The 12,035-nt window shown below is 55.2% G+C and overlaps 1 protein-coding gene across 1 annotated transcript in view; it reads right to left on the bottom strand.

Moving 5' to 3' along the window:
• Adcy7 (adenylate cyclase 7) overlaps nt 1-12,035 on the bottom strand; it is a 55,222-nt gene that overhangs the window by 8,919 nt on the left and 34,268 nt on the right. The window contains exons 4-15 of the mRNA XM_075976820.1: nt 11,616-11,783; nt 10,765-10,914; nt 10,323-10,471; nt 9,153-9,264; nt 7,594-7,721; nt 6,208-6,366; nt 5,992-6,124; nt 3,931-4,122; nt 3,620-3,654; nt 3,113-3,193; nt 2,874-2,946; nt 1,621-1,718 (exon numbers count right to left, since the gene is read on the bottom strand). Coding sequence (XP_075832935.1) covers nt 1,621-1,718; nt 2,874-2,946; nt 3,113-3,193; nt 3,620-3,654; nt 3,931-4,122; nt 5,992-6,124; nt 6,208-6,366; nt 7,594-7,721; nt 9,153-9,264; nt 10,323-10,471; nt 10,765-10,914; nt 11,616-11,783 — 1,478 coding nt within the window. The remainder of the gene's footprint in view (nt 1-1,620; nt 1,719-2,873; nt 2,947-3,112; nt 3,194-3,619; nt 3,655-3,930; nt 4,123-5,991; nt 6,125-6,207; nt 6,367-7,593; nt 7,722-9,152; nt 9,265-10,322; nt 10,472-10,764; nt 10,915-11,615; nt 11,784-12,035) is intronic.

The following is a 12,035-nucleotide window of genomic DNA, read 5'->3' as shown; positions in this document are numbered from 1 at the left end:
CTCCAAATGCCCCACAAACAATAATCATAAAGATCAAGGTTGTCATCAGGGCCCCCTGGAGGCCAAGTTTATAAGAGGTGAGCACATCGTGAGCCTCTAGAACCATGTCTGCCATGAAAACATGAAAGCAGCTGTAAGGGGGCTGGAGAGATGGCTCAGGAGTTAGGAACACTTGTGGTCTTGCAAAAGGATACAAGTTCAATTCCCAGCATCCACATGGTGGTTCCCCACCACCTACAATTCCAATCCAGGGGTTCAGACACCATCTCACAGCCTCGGGCACTAAGCACATGTTGTACAAATGCATACTCGTAGGCAAAAGTCACAAAAATACAATTAAAAAAAAATTTTTTTTTTTTTGGTTTTTTTCGAGACAGGGTTTCTCTACAGCTTTAGAGCCTGTTCTGAAACTTGCTCTGTAGACCAGGCTGGCCTTGAATTCAACATAGATCCACCTGCCTCTGCCTTCTGAGTGCTGGGATTAAAGGTGTGTGCCACCACCACCTGACTACAATTAAAAAAAAATTTAAGCATTCATATATAATTTTTATTTAGCTTGGTTTGTTTGCTTTCAGTCTTCTTGTTATTGTTTTGATTTTTCAAGACAGGGTTTCTCTGTGTAGCCCTGACTGTCCTGGAACTCACTCTGTAGGCCAGGCTAGCCTCGAACTCAAGAGATCTGCCTGCTTCTGCCTCTGGAGTTCTGAGATTAAAAGCATGCATCACCACCGTCCGGCCTTAGGTTTTGATACAGGGTCTTACAGCTCTGGCTGACCTGGAACTTACTATATAGACCAGTGTGGTCTCAAACTTGTAGCGATCCTCATGTCTCTGCCACTGAGTGCTGTGGAACCACAGGCCTGGGTTACCATATGTGGTATCTAGCGTGTGTGTGTGTGTGTGTGTGTGTGTGTGTGTGTGAGAGAGAGAGAGAGAGAGAGAGAGAGAGAGAGAGAGAGAGAGAGAATGTAGGCGCCTACACGTCATAACACGCATGTGGAGGTTAGAGAATAACTCTGGAGTCAGTTCTTTTAACCACGTGGACGGCAGGGATCGAACTCGAGCTGTCAGGCTTGCCGGCAGGTGCCTTCACCCACTGAGTCATCTCACTAGCCCTGTGCAGTCTGTCAAACACATCCAAAACCACAAGGCCAGTCATGCTTTCTTTGGACTGCCTTCTGGAAGCTATCTGTGGCTAAGCTTTGGTCCTCCTGGTCCCTCATCCCTGTCCATGCCAGCAGGACCCCAGAACATGAAGTAGGAATTTCAGGGTTCTTGGGTCCAGGCTGGGTGCCATGATCTCTGTAAATCTCACCTATCCACGTGAAAAGGAGAAATGACAGTGTCCACTCTCTCCAGAGGCTAGACCACACAGACAACAGGACTTAGCAGCAGGTGGAGTCTGGGTCAGTTTTGCTCCCAGTCACAAGGCAGGGCCAGTAACTCCAGCTCTGGGGCTATAACCCCTGCTCCAGTGGGGGGGGGGATGCAGAGCGGAAGTCACTGGTCCCTTCCAGTTAGCCACGAAGCACCCTGTCAGTTTCTGCTGGGTCCTGCCAAGGTCACCAGCCCTCTGGCTGGTCCCCAGTGGGCTTGCTATCCTCTCCACAACAGACTGACCTGGGCATCACAAGAAGATGGACAAACAGGATGCAGACGAAGACAAGGCTGGCACAGGCGAAGTCGTAGCGAGCACGGGGGATGGGCACCAGGCGGTACTGGGTGGAGGAGAGATGACATGACCGTGAGAGACGGTAACCAGCAAAGTCCCTATGATGGCCATTCCAAGTTCATATCCTAAAATAAAATGTGTGGCGCCACTGCGGGAGCTCGAGGTTGTGCTACTCCACACAGCAGTGCTACTCCACACAGCAGTGCTACTCCACACAGCCGTGCTACTCCACACAGCCGTGCTACTCCACACAGCCGTGCTACTCCACACAGCCGTGCTACTCCACACAGCAGTGCTACTCCACACAGCCGTGCTACTCCACACAGTCGTGCTACTCCACACAGTCATTGGCCCGCCAACACTATACAGTTCCTCTCTGCATGGGCAATACTTAACACCCAGCAAGGCTTTCGTTTTCGTTTCTCGGGCCCCACGCAGGCAACAAACTCCTGCTCCTGGGGCCGTTTGTCAGTAGGCCTGACCTCACCCCTCACAAAGGAGTTTTATCTGGGTCCTAGCCCCTGGACACACAGGTAGGGAGGGATCCCTGTGTCTACTCTGTGACCACACCATCATGCTCCCATGGTAGAGGAGCAACCAAGACTCGGGCCATGTGACCCACAGCCAAGGGAAGCCCCCTCCACTTTCTTCCCAGTAACTTTACTCAGATCCCCAGGGAGAAGATTCCTCCCCTCATATTGGACATCAGGCCATGAAGGTCAGGACAGCCACATCCTAAAGCTAAGGACAACCTGCTTCAACACCTGTGAGCTGCAGGCTCCTGTCTAAACTGGATCTGGCACCTGCCTGGAGAAAAGGTAAAGTCGATCCTGATATGGACCCAAGACCTGTAGGGAGCCATGAGTTGCTCTAGACCTCTGGAGCCATAGGGTATAAAGTGTGTCACAGCAGTCAGGCAGGAGGTCCCACAGGTATGCAACCAGGAGACTGGATTTGGGATAGCATCCTCCTGAAAATCTTAAGCACTCACTTGCCCCAAACCTCAGGGACAAATCTCTAGGGTGGTGTCAGGTAAAGAGGGGAGGCCCACGGGAATGGGCACAAATGAGACTGCGCAGAACCCCGTCTACCCAGCAGTCAGTTCAGAGCGCCCCATGGATCTCCCCGCCCTGTGCCGTTTGCTGGACCTGGCAGTTCATGCCCCACCCACCAGGTTCTGTGGTACCTGCCCGAATCTCACCTCCCGCTCAAAGCCCTTCTCCAGGAAGATGGGACCAAAGGTGTGGAAGTCATCAGACTTGGAGCAGCAGGGCCTGGGGGAACAGCAGCACAATGTCTGCAGGGCAGGAGAGGGCTACACTCTTAGCGACAACCCCGGGGCAAGGGAAGGAGCTACAGGCCACAGCCAGGGTTCAATGTCTAGCAGAGGGACCAGCCCTGCCTTGGGAGGGAGAGGAGGGCAGAGATCACAGGCCTCACCTGGTGGAGCTGAGCCCCTCGATGGCCGAGAGCATCTCGTCATCACAGTCGTCATCCAAGCGCCCCTTGGGGGAGGCACTCCTACAATTAGAGCCGCAGCTACATCACTCCAGGGGCCCACCTGGCCAGAGGCTAGGCTATGGATGCTGGACTTGCCAGTAGGATTACTGGTATCTGGTGGGGTCCCTGAGTTCATAAAAGGGGTTAAGGGAAGAGCCAGCAGTCCAGTAAAAAGCAGAGGACACATCCCTAACCCCTAGACCAAGGCCACCTCGGCTGGGGTGAAGATAAGCACAGAAGCCAGAGAACACACAGCAACCCGCTGCCCCTGCCCTAGGGTAGCACACAGCAGTCATTCAAAGAGCCTGGGACCTGGCAAACCCGTGGAGGCTTGGGCTGGGCCTGGAGGGGCTGTCCCAGATAGAGACTGGTCGGGGCACCTTCCTGCAAGGAGGAGCCTGGCATAGCACGGGCTGTAAGCAGTGTGCAAGAGGGCAGTGCACCTACCTGGCAAGGGCACGGTGTCGGCGCAGTGAAGAGGCCTGAAAGGGGCGAGGAGGAGAAGGTAAGCACTCCCTGAACACTGACTCTCATCCCCCATGGGTCTGCCTTTCTTTCCTCAGACTGGAAAAGGGCCAGGAGATTCTAGGATATTCCAGGCCCCATTGGAGCCTTCTTCAAATACTTCCTCCTGTCCAGAAGGGAGGCTTGACAGAGACTACCCACAATGCAGCTAGGGAAGGGCGGGACAGAGCCTTTTGCTCCCTGTCCCTTCTCCGAGGGCTCCTGACTCAGCAACCAGATGGGAGGGGACCTACCTTTGACCTCCTTCCATTGGAAATGGGGGTCTCACTGGTGCTCACACTCTCCCGGTGGTTGAGGTGTGCAAAGGGCCGCGCTGCACCCCAGGACTCGAGATAACGGGTTACACGCACTGAAGCCCGCATCTTCAGGGTCGCATCCCCCTTGGGCTTGGGGAGGTGATGGCTGGGTGGGGGTGGCTGCTGGCTCTGCAAACACATAGACATGACCTGTCCTGCCTGTTCCCCTCTCTGGCATCCCTGGCATGCATGTGAGCACACCTAGAGCACTGGCTAGTCTGCTAACGGGGAAAGTATTAAGTTTCTGAGCCTCTTCTTGAAGCATGGGGTCCCCTGGGGACCAGCTGAAGCCCCAAGTCAGGAAGAGGCTGATGGCCACACAGCTCAAGTTCAGCCATCCTTGAGGAATCGTAAGCGGGAGCCCTGCCCCGCCCACCCACATGTGGTTCACACATGCTCCTTCCAGTGAGGGCAATGGGAGGAAGATGTGTGTTGGCCTGAACTCAGAGACACAGCTACTAAAAGCGCCAGCCCACTCCACACCCAGCTCAGCACCAGGCCCATCTGCCACACACTTGCTGGGCCCAGCACCATCCTGGGGCCTCAGTGATTTATCCAGGCCCAGGGAAGGTCCAGCTCTGCCTCCTGTCCCAGTATCACTGGGCCCTAAGGCCCCCTTAACACATGCCTGGGCCTTTGCCAGTCAGGGCGGCCAGGTATGGCAGGAAGCAAGAAAGGAAAAGAAAGTCCCAAGATCATCAGACAAGCATAGGCTACCTTGTGTCTGCTGAGGCTCTTCCCTTCCTCGCCCCCCACATCTCAGACACTCCCTCCAGAGCCCTTCTCTTCAGACCTGCCGACACCAACAGGCAGCAGCCTTCCTACAGCCCCAGACCTGGCCAAAGCACAGTGACAAATTTACTGGAAACTTCCAGAGTCTCTGAGCATAGGAACCTCTTTAAACCCTCTGAGGCTCCTCTCCTGCTGGCTGCCCTGGTCACATGCTGGCTGAAGACAAGAAGAAGAGGAACTCCTATGGGTCCCTCTCAACTGCCAGCTACGTAAATAAATGGATGAACATGCTGGAGAGAGGGACCAGGCAGAGCGACAGTCCCACACTGCCAGTAACACACACACACACACACACACACACACACACATGCACTGCTGCTTCTCTGAAGCCTGGCCAGAGTCTGACCAGCATCCTGCAATTGTGCCGGCTCAGGCTGGCAGCCCTCAGAGTGGGTTTTGGAACCATGCCTGCAGATGTCTTTTAGGTTGGGGCTTCATCCATTTCAAAGCCACTAAGCACATGCTCAGAGCAGAGCTGGGCCATCTGTGGGCTAGAGGGGCAGTGGTCTCGGACAGCATGAATGACAAACAAGGAAAAGGATAAATAAGACTACATGGGGACAATAAGGCCAGGAGCAGGCATTTTCCTGTATGTGGGAGCTGCCCTGTGGACACAGAGCAGCCAAAGACAGGCAATGAGAGTTAGGTGTGTTTGCAGGCTGCCGCCAGGCATACCCAACAGCCAGAGCCAAGAGCAGGAAGAAGCTCCTGCCACCATTCTGGAGCAAACTCCACGGATGATTCAGGAGGTTAAGTCCACAGACAACAAAAGGCAACAGACTGCCAGCTTGGAGCAGTCAGCAGAGAAACCCAGCAGCCTCTCCAGTTGGGCCACCAGAGCAAGCCGGGCTCCAGGAGAGGAGCCATCTTGAGCCACCTGAGAGTCCCAGTCCCGCAAGCTCCAGGTGAACAGGCTGCCCGGCCATTTCCTGCTTCCCTGAGTCTTCACAGGGGTAAAGAGACCTTCCTGCAATTAGCTTCGTGGGCCTGCACTAACATGGCGCTCTATGCCCACAGTCCTTGCTCCCCTCCTTACAGAAACACAAACAGGTTGTTCCTTGGTGTCCTAGAACGTGCCCAATTCAAGGAAGTGTCCTCCTGCTTCCTAGTCTCTGCCCCCTCACCACAGCCTTGAGGGTTGCTAGTAGTTGGGACCTTGTTCCCAGGCTGCCCAATCCCCCCCCATCCACCCCCAAGCCCTTGTACCCGAGGGTCTATCACCAGGTAGGTCCGGATGTTCATCTCTTTCAGATAGGGGTCACGCTGCTGCCCGTTTCCATCCTCCACCTCGTATGCCTTGTCCAGGTGGTTCAGTGTCGCCTCTGTGATGTGCACCCGGCTGGGGAGACGGAAGTCAGATAAGGCAGCATGGCCCAGGCACCCACCCCTGATCAGCCTGGCCTCTGCCCTGCTGAAACTCACCCAGGGACTCCAGCCGCCTCCATCCTGTTGGCCAGGGACACGTCATGGGACCACACATCATACTGCCACTTGCGAAGCCCGATGACCCCACACAGCACATTGCCGGAGTGGATACCCACCCGCATGCTGATGTCCACTCCTGTGGCCTCACGCACCTGCCTGGAGCAGAGCGGTCTGTCACCTACAGCAGTTCAGGAACACGCTGGAGGTCTCGGGTATGGCAGCGCACCAAGGAGGGAGGCAGAGGTTCCTCTTCAGAGAGGTCAAGAACTCCATCCTTGGGAGTGTGTAAGCTCACACCCACTCAAGGGTGTGTAAGAAGAGAAAGGGACTTAGGATGCCATTTATCCTGATGCGCCACCTTCTGTCCCAGGTATCCCCTGCCGGGCAGCCCTGGTTGGTTCTGGTAAGGCTGCCAGGGTGTAGAGGATGCTAAGCCCTACCCAACACTCAGACAAGAACTATGGGGGCTTCTCTACTCCACCTGCAGGAAATGAAAGCCCTATTCAGCACAAGGAGGCCCCAAGGTGGAGCCTTCCAGGAGGTGGCACCATCCCTATTTCCCAGGCATGAGCAGAGCTCTATACCCCTCAGGCAAGCTGGTGGTTAGGGGCCCAAGGCACCGGCACCTGTGTCCACCACAATGCAGAATGGGGACATGCCGGGTCCCACGGAAGGCATCCTGGGTGTCTGCACTGTGGACTATGCCTACCACTTGGGGGAGAGTTCTGGAGGTACGGCAAAGAGGCATCAGATGGAGTACCTCCTCTGCTGCCTAGATAGGCCACCTCCACCACCACCTCGTGAATCTTCTTGCGCACCCCTGAGCACCTCACCAACAGGCCAATGCCAGCAGAAGGGCCCAGAAGATCCAGGCCTACCTGGATGAAGATGCCCTCTGGCACCAGAGGCTTCCCAGAGGAACCGAAAGCTGATGGCGTCTGAGAGCTGGACCTTGCCTCTGAAAGACCTTCTGCTTTCTGTCCTGGGCTCCTCCTACAATCTCAGTCCTTGGAAGTGTGGAACCTTTTCAGCTTTTCATTCATTTTGGTTTGTTTTGTTTTGTTTTTTGAGTCAGGGTCTCTCTATGTAGTCCTGGAACTTGCTATGTAGACCAGGCTTGCCTCAAACTCAGAGATCCACCTGCCTCAGCCTCCTCAGTGCTAGGATTATAGGTGTGCACCACCATGCCTGGCCTAACCCAGCTTTTCAGATGCTTCTGGAACTTGAAGCCCCAGGTGGGCCCAGAGGAAGGGAGGCCAAGAGAAGGAGTCTGCATCCTCCACACGGCATGCTGAGAATCCAGGCAAGCCTCACACCCCACCCGCCTCGGTTTGGAGTTTGGCTGGGGGACAAGCTCCTGGGCCCTGGCCCCCCTGCACCTACTTAATGGCCTCACATATGTCCAGACCCATCTTCACGCAGTTGCGGGCGTGGGTGGGCAGCGACACAGGCAGGCCCGATACGCAGTAGTAGCAGTCACCCAGGATCTTGATCCGCATGCACTCGTTGGCCTGCAGGGTAAGCAAGCAAGGGGCATGCTCAGGGCAGGCCTGGGCCAGCTGGGCTCCTCCTGCAGTGAATGGCCTTCAAGGCTGCTGCAGAGCCTGGCAAGAGGACCTGGAGAGACCCAGCCAGGAACCCAGATAAAAGCAAGGCTTAGTAAGGACCATGCAGGAGGGACTGTCTTTCTTATTTGCCTATGTAATGTTTGAGCACCTACTGTATACTTGGCCAGGTACTAGGACACAACAGTAGGCTACAGATACAAACCCTGCAGCTGCGGAATGACCATGCAAGCAGAAGGCTGGGACTAAATCAATGTGACTGGGAGGTCTACCCAGGAGAAGGAGGAAGGGCCCAGGAGACCAGAGCCAACACAGCCCTAGAAGAAGAGCACTGGAGGACTGGAGAGATGGCACAGTGGTTAAGAGCACTGACTGCTCTGAGGACCTGGGTTCAATTCCCAGCACCCACACGGCAGCTCACAACTGTCTGTAGTTCCAATTCCAGGGGATCCAGCCCCCTAACACCTAATACATATAAGCAAAACACCAAGGCACATAAAATAAAAATTATTTTTTTAAAAAAGAAAGAAAACCCATTCCTGTTTGGTATGCCAGGCTTCTCAGTGCCAGAAGGACAAACCCTGCTCTGCCTAGGCCACTAGGTCCTTGTCTATCTCCCCGATACTCTACTCGACACACACTGAGCTCTTCACGTCCTGGAGACAGTTGTGTGTCTGCTCCAGGCCTTGTCCCCTGCCCCACAGGCTTCTCTTCCCTCCCTGCATCTGAGTCAGTGTCTTTCTCTGCCCCCTCCCCACCACTGGCCTCAGAACTCCCAGAGATCAGCCAGTTCTGCCTCCCAAGTGTTGGGATTGAAGGCGTGCACCATCATACTAGGCCATGGGTTCCTTCGGAAGGCTTCTCAAAGTTTCATTTTGTTTTGTTTTTCAAGGCAGGGTTTCTCTGTGTAACAGCCCTAGCTGTCCTGGCACTCGCTCTGTAGACCAGGCTGGCCTCAAACTCACAGAGATCCACCTGCTTCTGTTGGGATTAAAGGTGTGCACCACCACTGCCCGGCTTCTTATATGCATACTTCACCTGGGACTTTGTCAAGCCGAGACTCTGAGTGAGGCTGGGTATTCCGGCTGCTCCCAGACCCCCAAAGGTAAGGCAAGGCTGCCAGACTAAAAGCCACTTGCAGATTGCAAGTCTAAGTCGCCATCTGCTCTGGACCCATAAACACTCCGGGCACACACTCAGCCTTGTTCTACATCTGCTGAGGCGGATGTACCCTGGCACCCTGCTCACAGGGATACACAGAAATCACCTCCTACCCAAACAGTAGCCCTCAGCCCCTGCCTCCCATCCACTCCCAGCTCATGCAGCACGTGATGTCCTGTGACCGCAGCGGCGGGCTGACAGCATGCCCAGGCTCACCTTGGCAATCTGGTCGAATTTCCCAAACAGCTCATTGAGCACCACCACCAGCTCCTTGGGGGAGCAGTCACTGGCCAGCCGCGTGAAGCCCACGATGTCTGCATACAGGATGCTAGTCCGGGTGGACAGAGCTTGGATCAGATCCCTGAGAGGCTGCCCTGCCTCTGCCCCCATCAGTCCCAAAGGTCAGAAGAGATGCTCCTGGCCAGCTTGACCCATCCTAACTCCAGAGGCCTCTCACCACAACAGGACAGAGCACATTACCTATGCTCAGATCCCAGCACCCTCCCCTCTTCTCTGCCCCTGAACCCAGAGAGCCAAGAGACCTCAACTCCGGGATACAACTCCCCCTCTCTCCTATTCTCCCCAGGCCCTGAAAGAATCAAGCTGAGGTCCGGGGCAGTAGGTGGCAAAGCCCTCAGGCTTTGCTGTGTTCCTTGTCCTGTGAGACCCCAGGCAATAGATATAGCCCTGACTTGTACTAAAAGATGTCTGCTGGGAGATAATGCTGGCCCTTGGGCAGAGACCCAGGTAGAGTTCAAAGTGGCCACAGTACACCCCACAAGAGATCCTGTACCTATCAGTAAGGCCAGGTAAGGACAGGGACACCCGGTCACCAAGCTCAGGGGTATCACCTCCTTTAGGGAGAATCATCAGAAATGCCCCTCTCTCCCCACCCAATTGTCCGGCTAATTCACGTCACGTAACCCGCTCTGATTTTGGGGGAACACTGGGTCTTCTTCCTCTAATACCACCCTAGCCCTTTAAGAGCCTTGATCTGATTCTCCCCATGAAGAAACAAGGAGAGGGGCTGGGGATTTAGCTCAGTGGTAGAGTGCTTGTCTAGCAAGCGCAGGGCCCTGGGTTCAGTTCTCAACTCCAGAAAAAAAGAAAAGAAAAGAAAGAAAGAAGGAAGGAAGGAAGGAAGGAAGGAAGGAAGGAAGGAAGGAAGGAAGGAAGGGGAAGGGGAAGGAAGGAAAGAAAGTAAAGAAAGAAAGGAAAAAAGAAAGAAAGAAAGAAAAAAAAGGAAACAAAGAGAAACTGAGGCCCAAGGAAGTAGCTGACCACCAATCTGCGTGGACCGAGGCTCCCAACAGAGCGCTATTTGCCCAGGGAAAGGGGAGTGGTAGCCGGATTCTCAAAGGACACCATTTCCCGAGCCCCGCCCACCTGACATTCTGGTGCCGCTTGACGTAGAGGCTGTGAAAGTTGTTGTCAGGCATGTGGCGGCGGTCACCGCCCTCTTTGAGGCGCTCAATGATGGCCAGCTTCATGCCCATGGATATATGGGCTGGCAGCACCGAGAGCAGCAGGTTCTCCTGGGCACAGAAGGGCAGACCGGTGGGAGGACAGTGGAGGCAGGCAGAGCATCCCCAGGCCCCGGCCAGCCACCTGCACCTCACTTCTTCCCACGGACTCTACCTGTGACGACCCTGTTTCCTGATGGGTTATATGTACACAGGGTCGCCCTGACAGAGCACCTGCCGTCCCTGTCACCTGTCCGAGGACTGAGACCCTCAAGGCACCAGCCACATGGGCCACATGCGCAGGACAAGACAAGATGGGGTCCACAGCAGTTGGGGAGAAGGGAAGAGAGGACGTAGGTCCCTACCTGCTGGCACTTCTCCACACGCAGCTTCCGGCGGATCTGGATACACTTGACGGTGTAGATGAAGAGGTCCCGGGAAGCATCCTGCAGCTGGTGCTTGTGAAAGGCCCCCGTGAAGTTCCCGCCCAGGAGGATAATGGCGTTGGCCAGAAGCTGAGGGCAGCCGAGGGCAAGCAAGGCTCAGCATGGTCTAGCCAGCGCACTTGCTCAGCATGACCCCCCACAGCAGACATGGTGGCATTTGTCCCCCATTGCCTGACCCAAACACACTTCCCGTTGTTGTTTTTCTCTGGCTTTGGCAGAAAACTGAGGTCCAGGTGGCAGTTGATTCCCCAGTGAGTTGCTATGACTATGACCACAGGACCAGAACTTGGGCCTTCTTTGCCCCACCAGACAACATGCTCTATCCGTTATCCCTGGATGGTACCAGTCCAGGGATGCCAAGTACTTCCAAGGAGATGCTGGCTACCTCACTGAGCTCTGAACCCGGCCACAGAAGGTAAAGAACCCAGCTGGCTGCCCAGAGCTCTGACCTCTCCCCCAGAAGTGGCATTTAGGCCAGTCAGAAAGAAGACAATTCCCTGCACCCCAATGATGTGAACTGGGGGCAACACTTACTCAACAGAGTCAACATACCAAGACCAGGTTGTTAAGAACCTAGGTCAGGGTCCAGGGGAGGGTCACTCAGGGCAGGACCCTGAGCACAGCTAGGACCTGAGTCTAGAATATCCTAGATGAGCAGTTAAGGCAGACAAGATGGGGCCTGCCACCACAGGTCTGCAAACACAGCCCCCAAGCTCAACCTCCACCAGGCTGGAGCCAGCCCCCACCCAGCCTCCATAGCCCTCCCTCACCTGCAGTCCCAGCTGTGAGCCAGACATGGCCGTCTTGGAGGTTCCGGTCACAGCTCCAAACACCAGGAGGTGGGAGACGGTGGAGACCATCCCCACTGTGATGGCTGCCCGCGTGCTGAGGGGCAGTAAGGCGTATACCACAAAGACGATGAACAGGAAGAACGGCACCTGGAGGACAGTGCACCCCGAGAGTCAACATGGCCCAGGACCACAGAGGAGGAGAGGTCCTCAGCCTCTCGGCACCTGGGACATCCCAACCCTGGGATCTTTCATCTCTCCCCTACATGGTGAGGCACAGGAACAGACACAACACAACAGGGAGACCTAAAGAGCCCTCCCTGTTCATCACCTGAATACTGAGTTTCTGTGTCACTGAGCTCAGCTGTTGGCCTGATAACCACTGGAAGGCTGGGATGGGGC

Source organism: Microtus pennsylvanicus, chromosome 6, assembly GCF_037038515.1.
Source record: "Microtus pennsylvanicus isolate mMicPen1 chromosome 6, mMicPen1.hap1, whole genome shotgun sequence".
Lineage (NCBI taxonomy): Eukaryota > Metazoa > Chordata > Mammalia > Rodentia > Cricetidae > Microtus > Microtus pennsylvanicus.
This window is presented reverse-complemented; position numbering and strand designations above follow the sequence as displayed.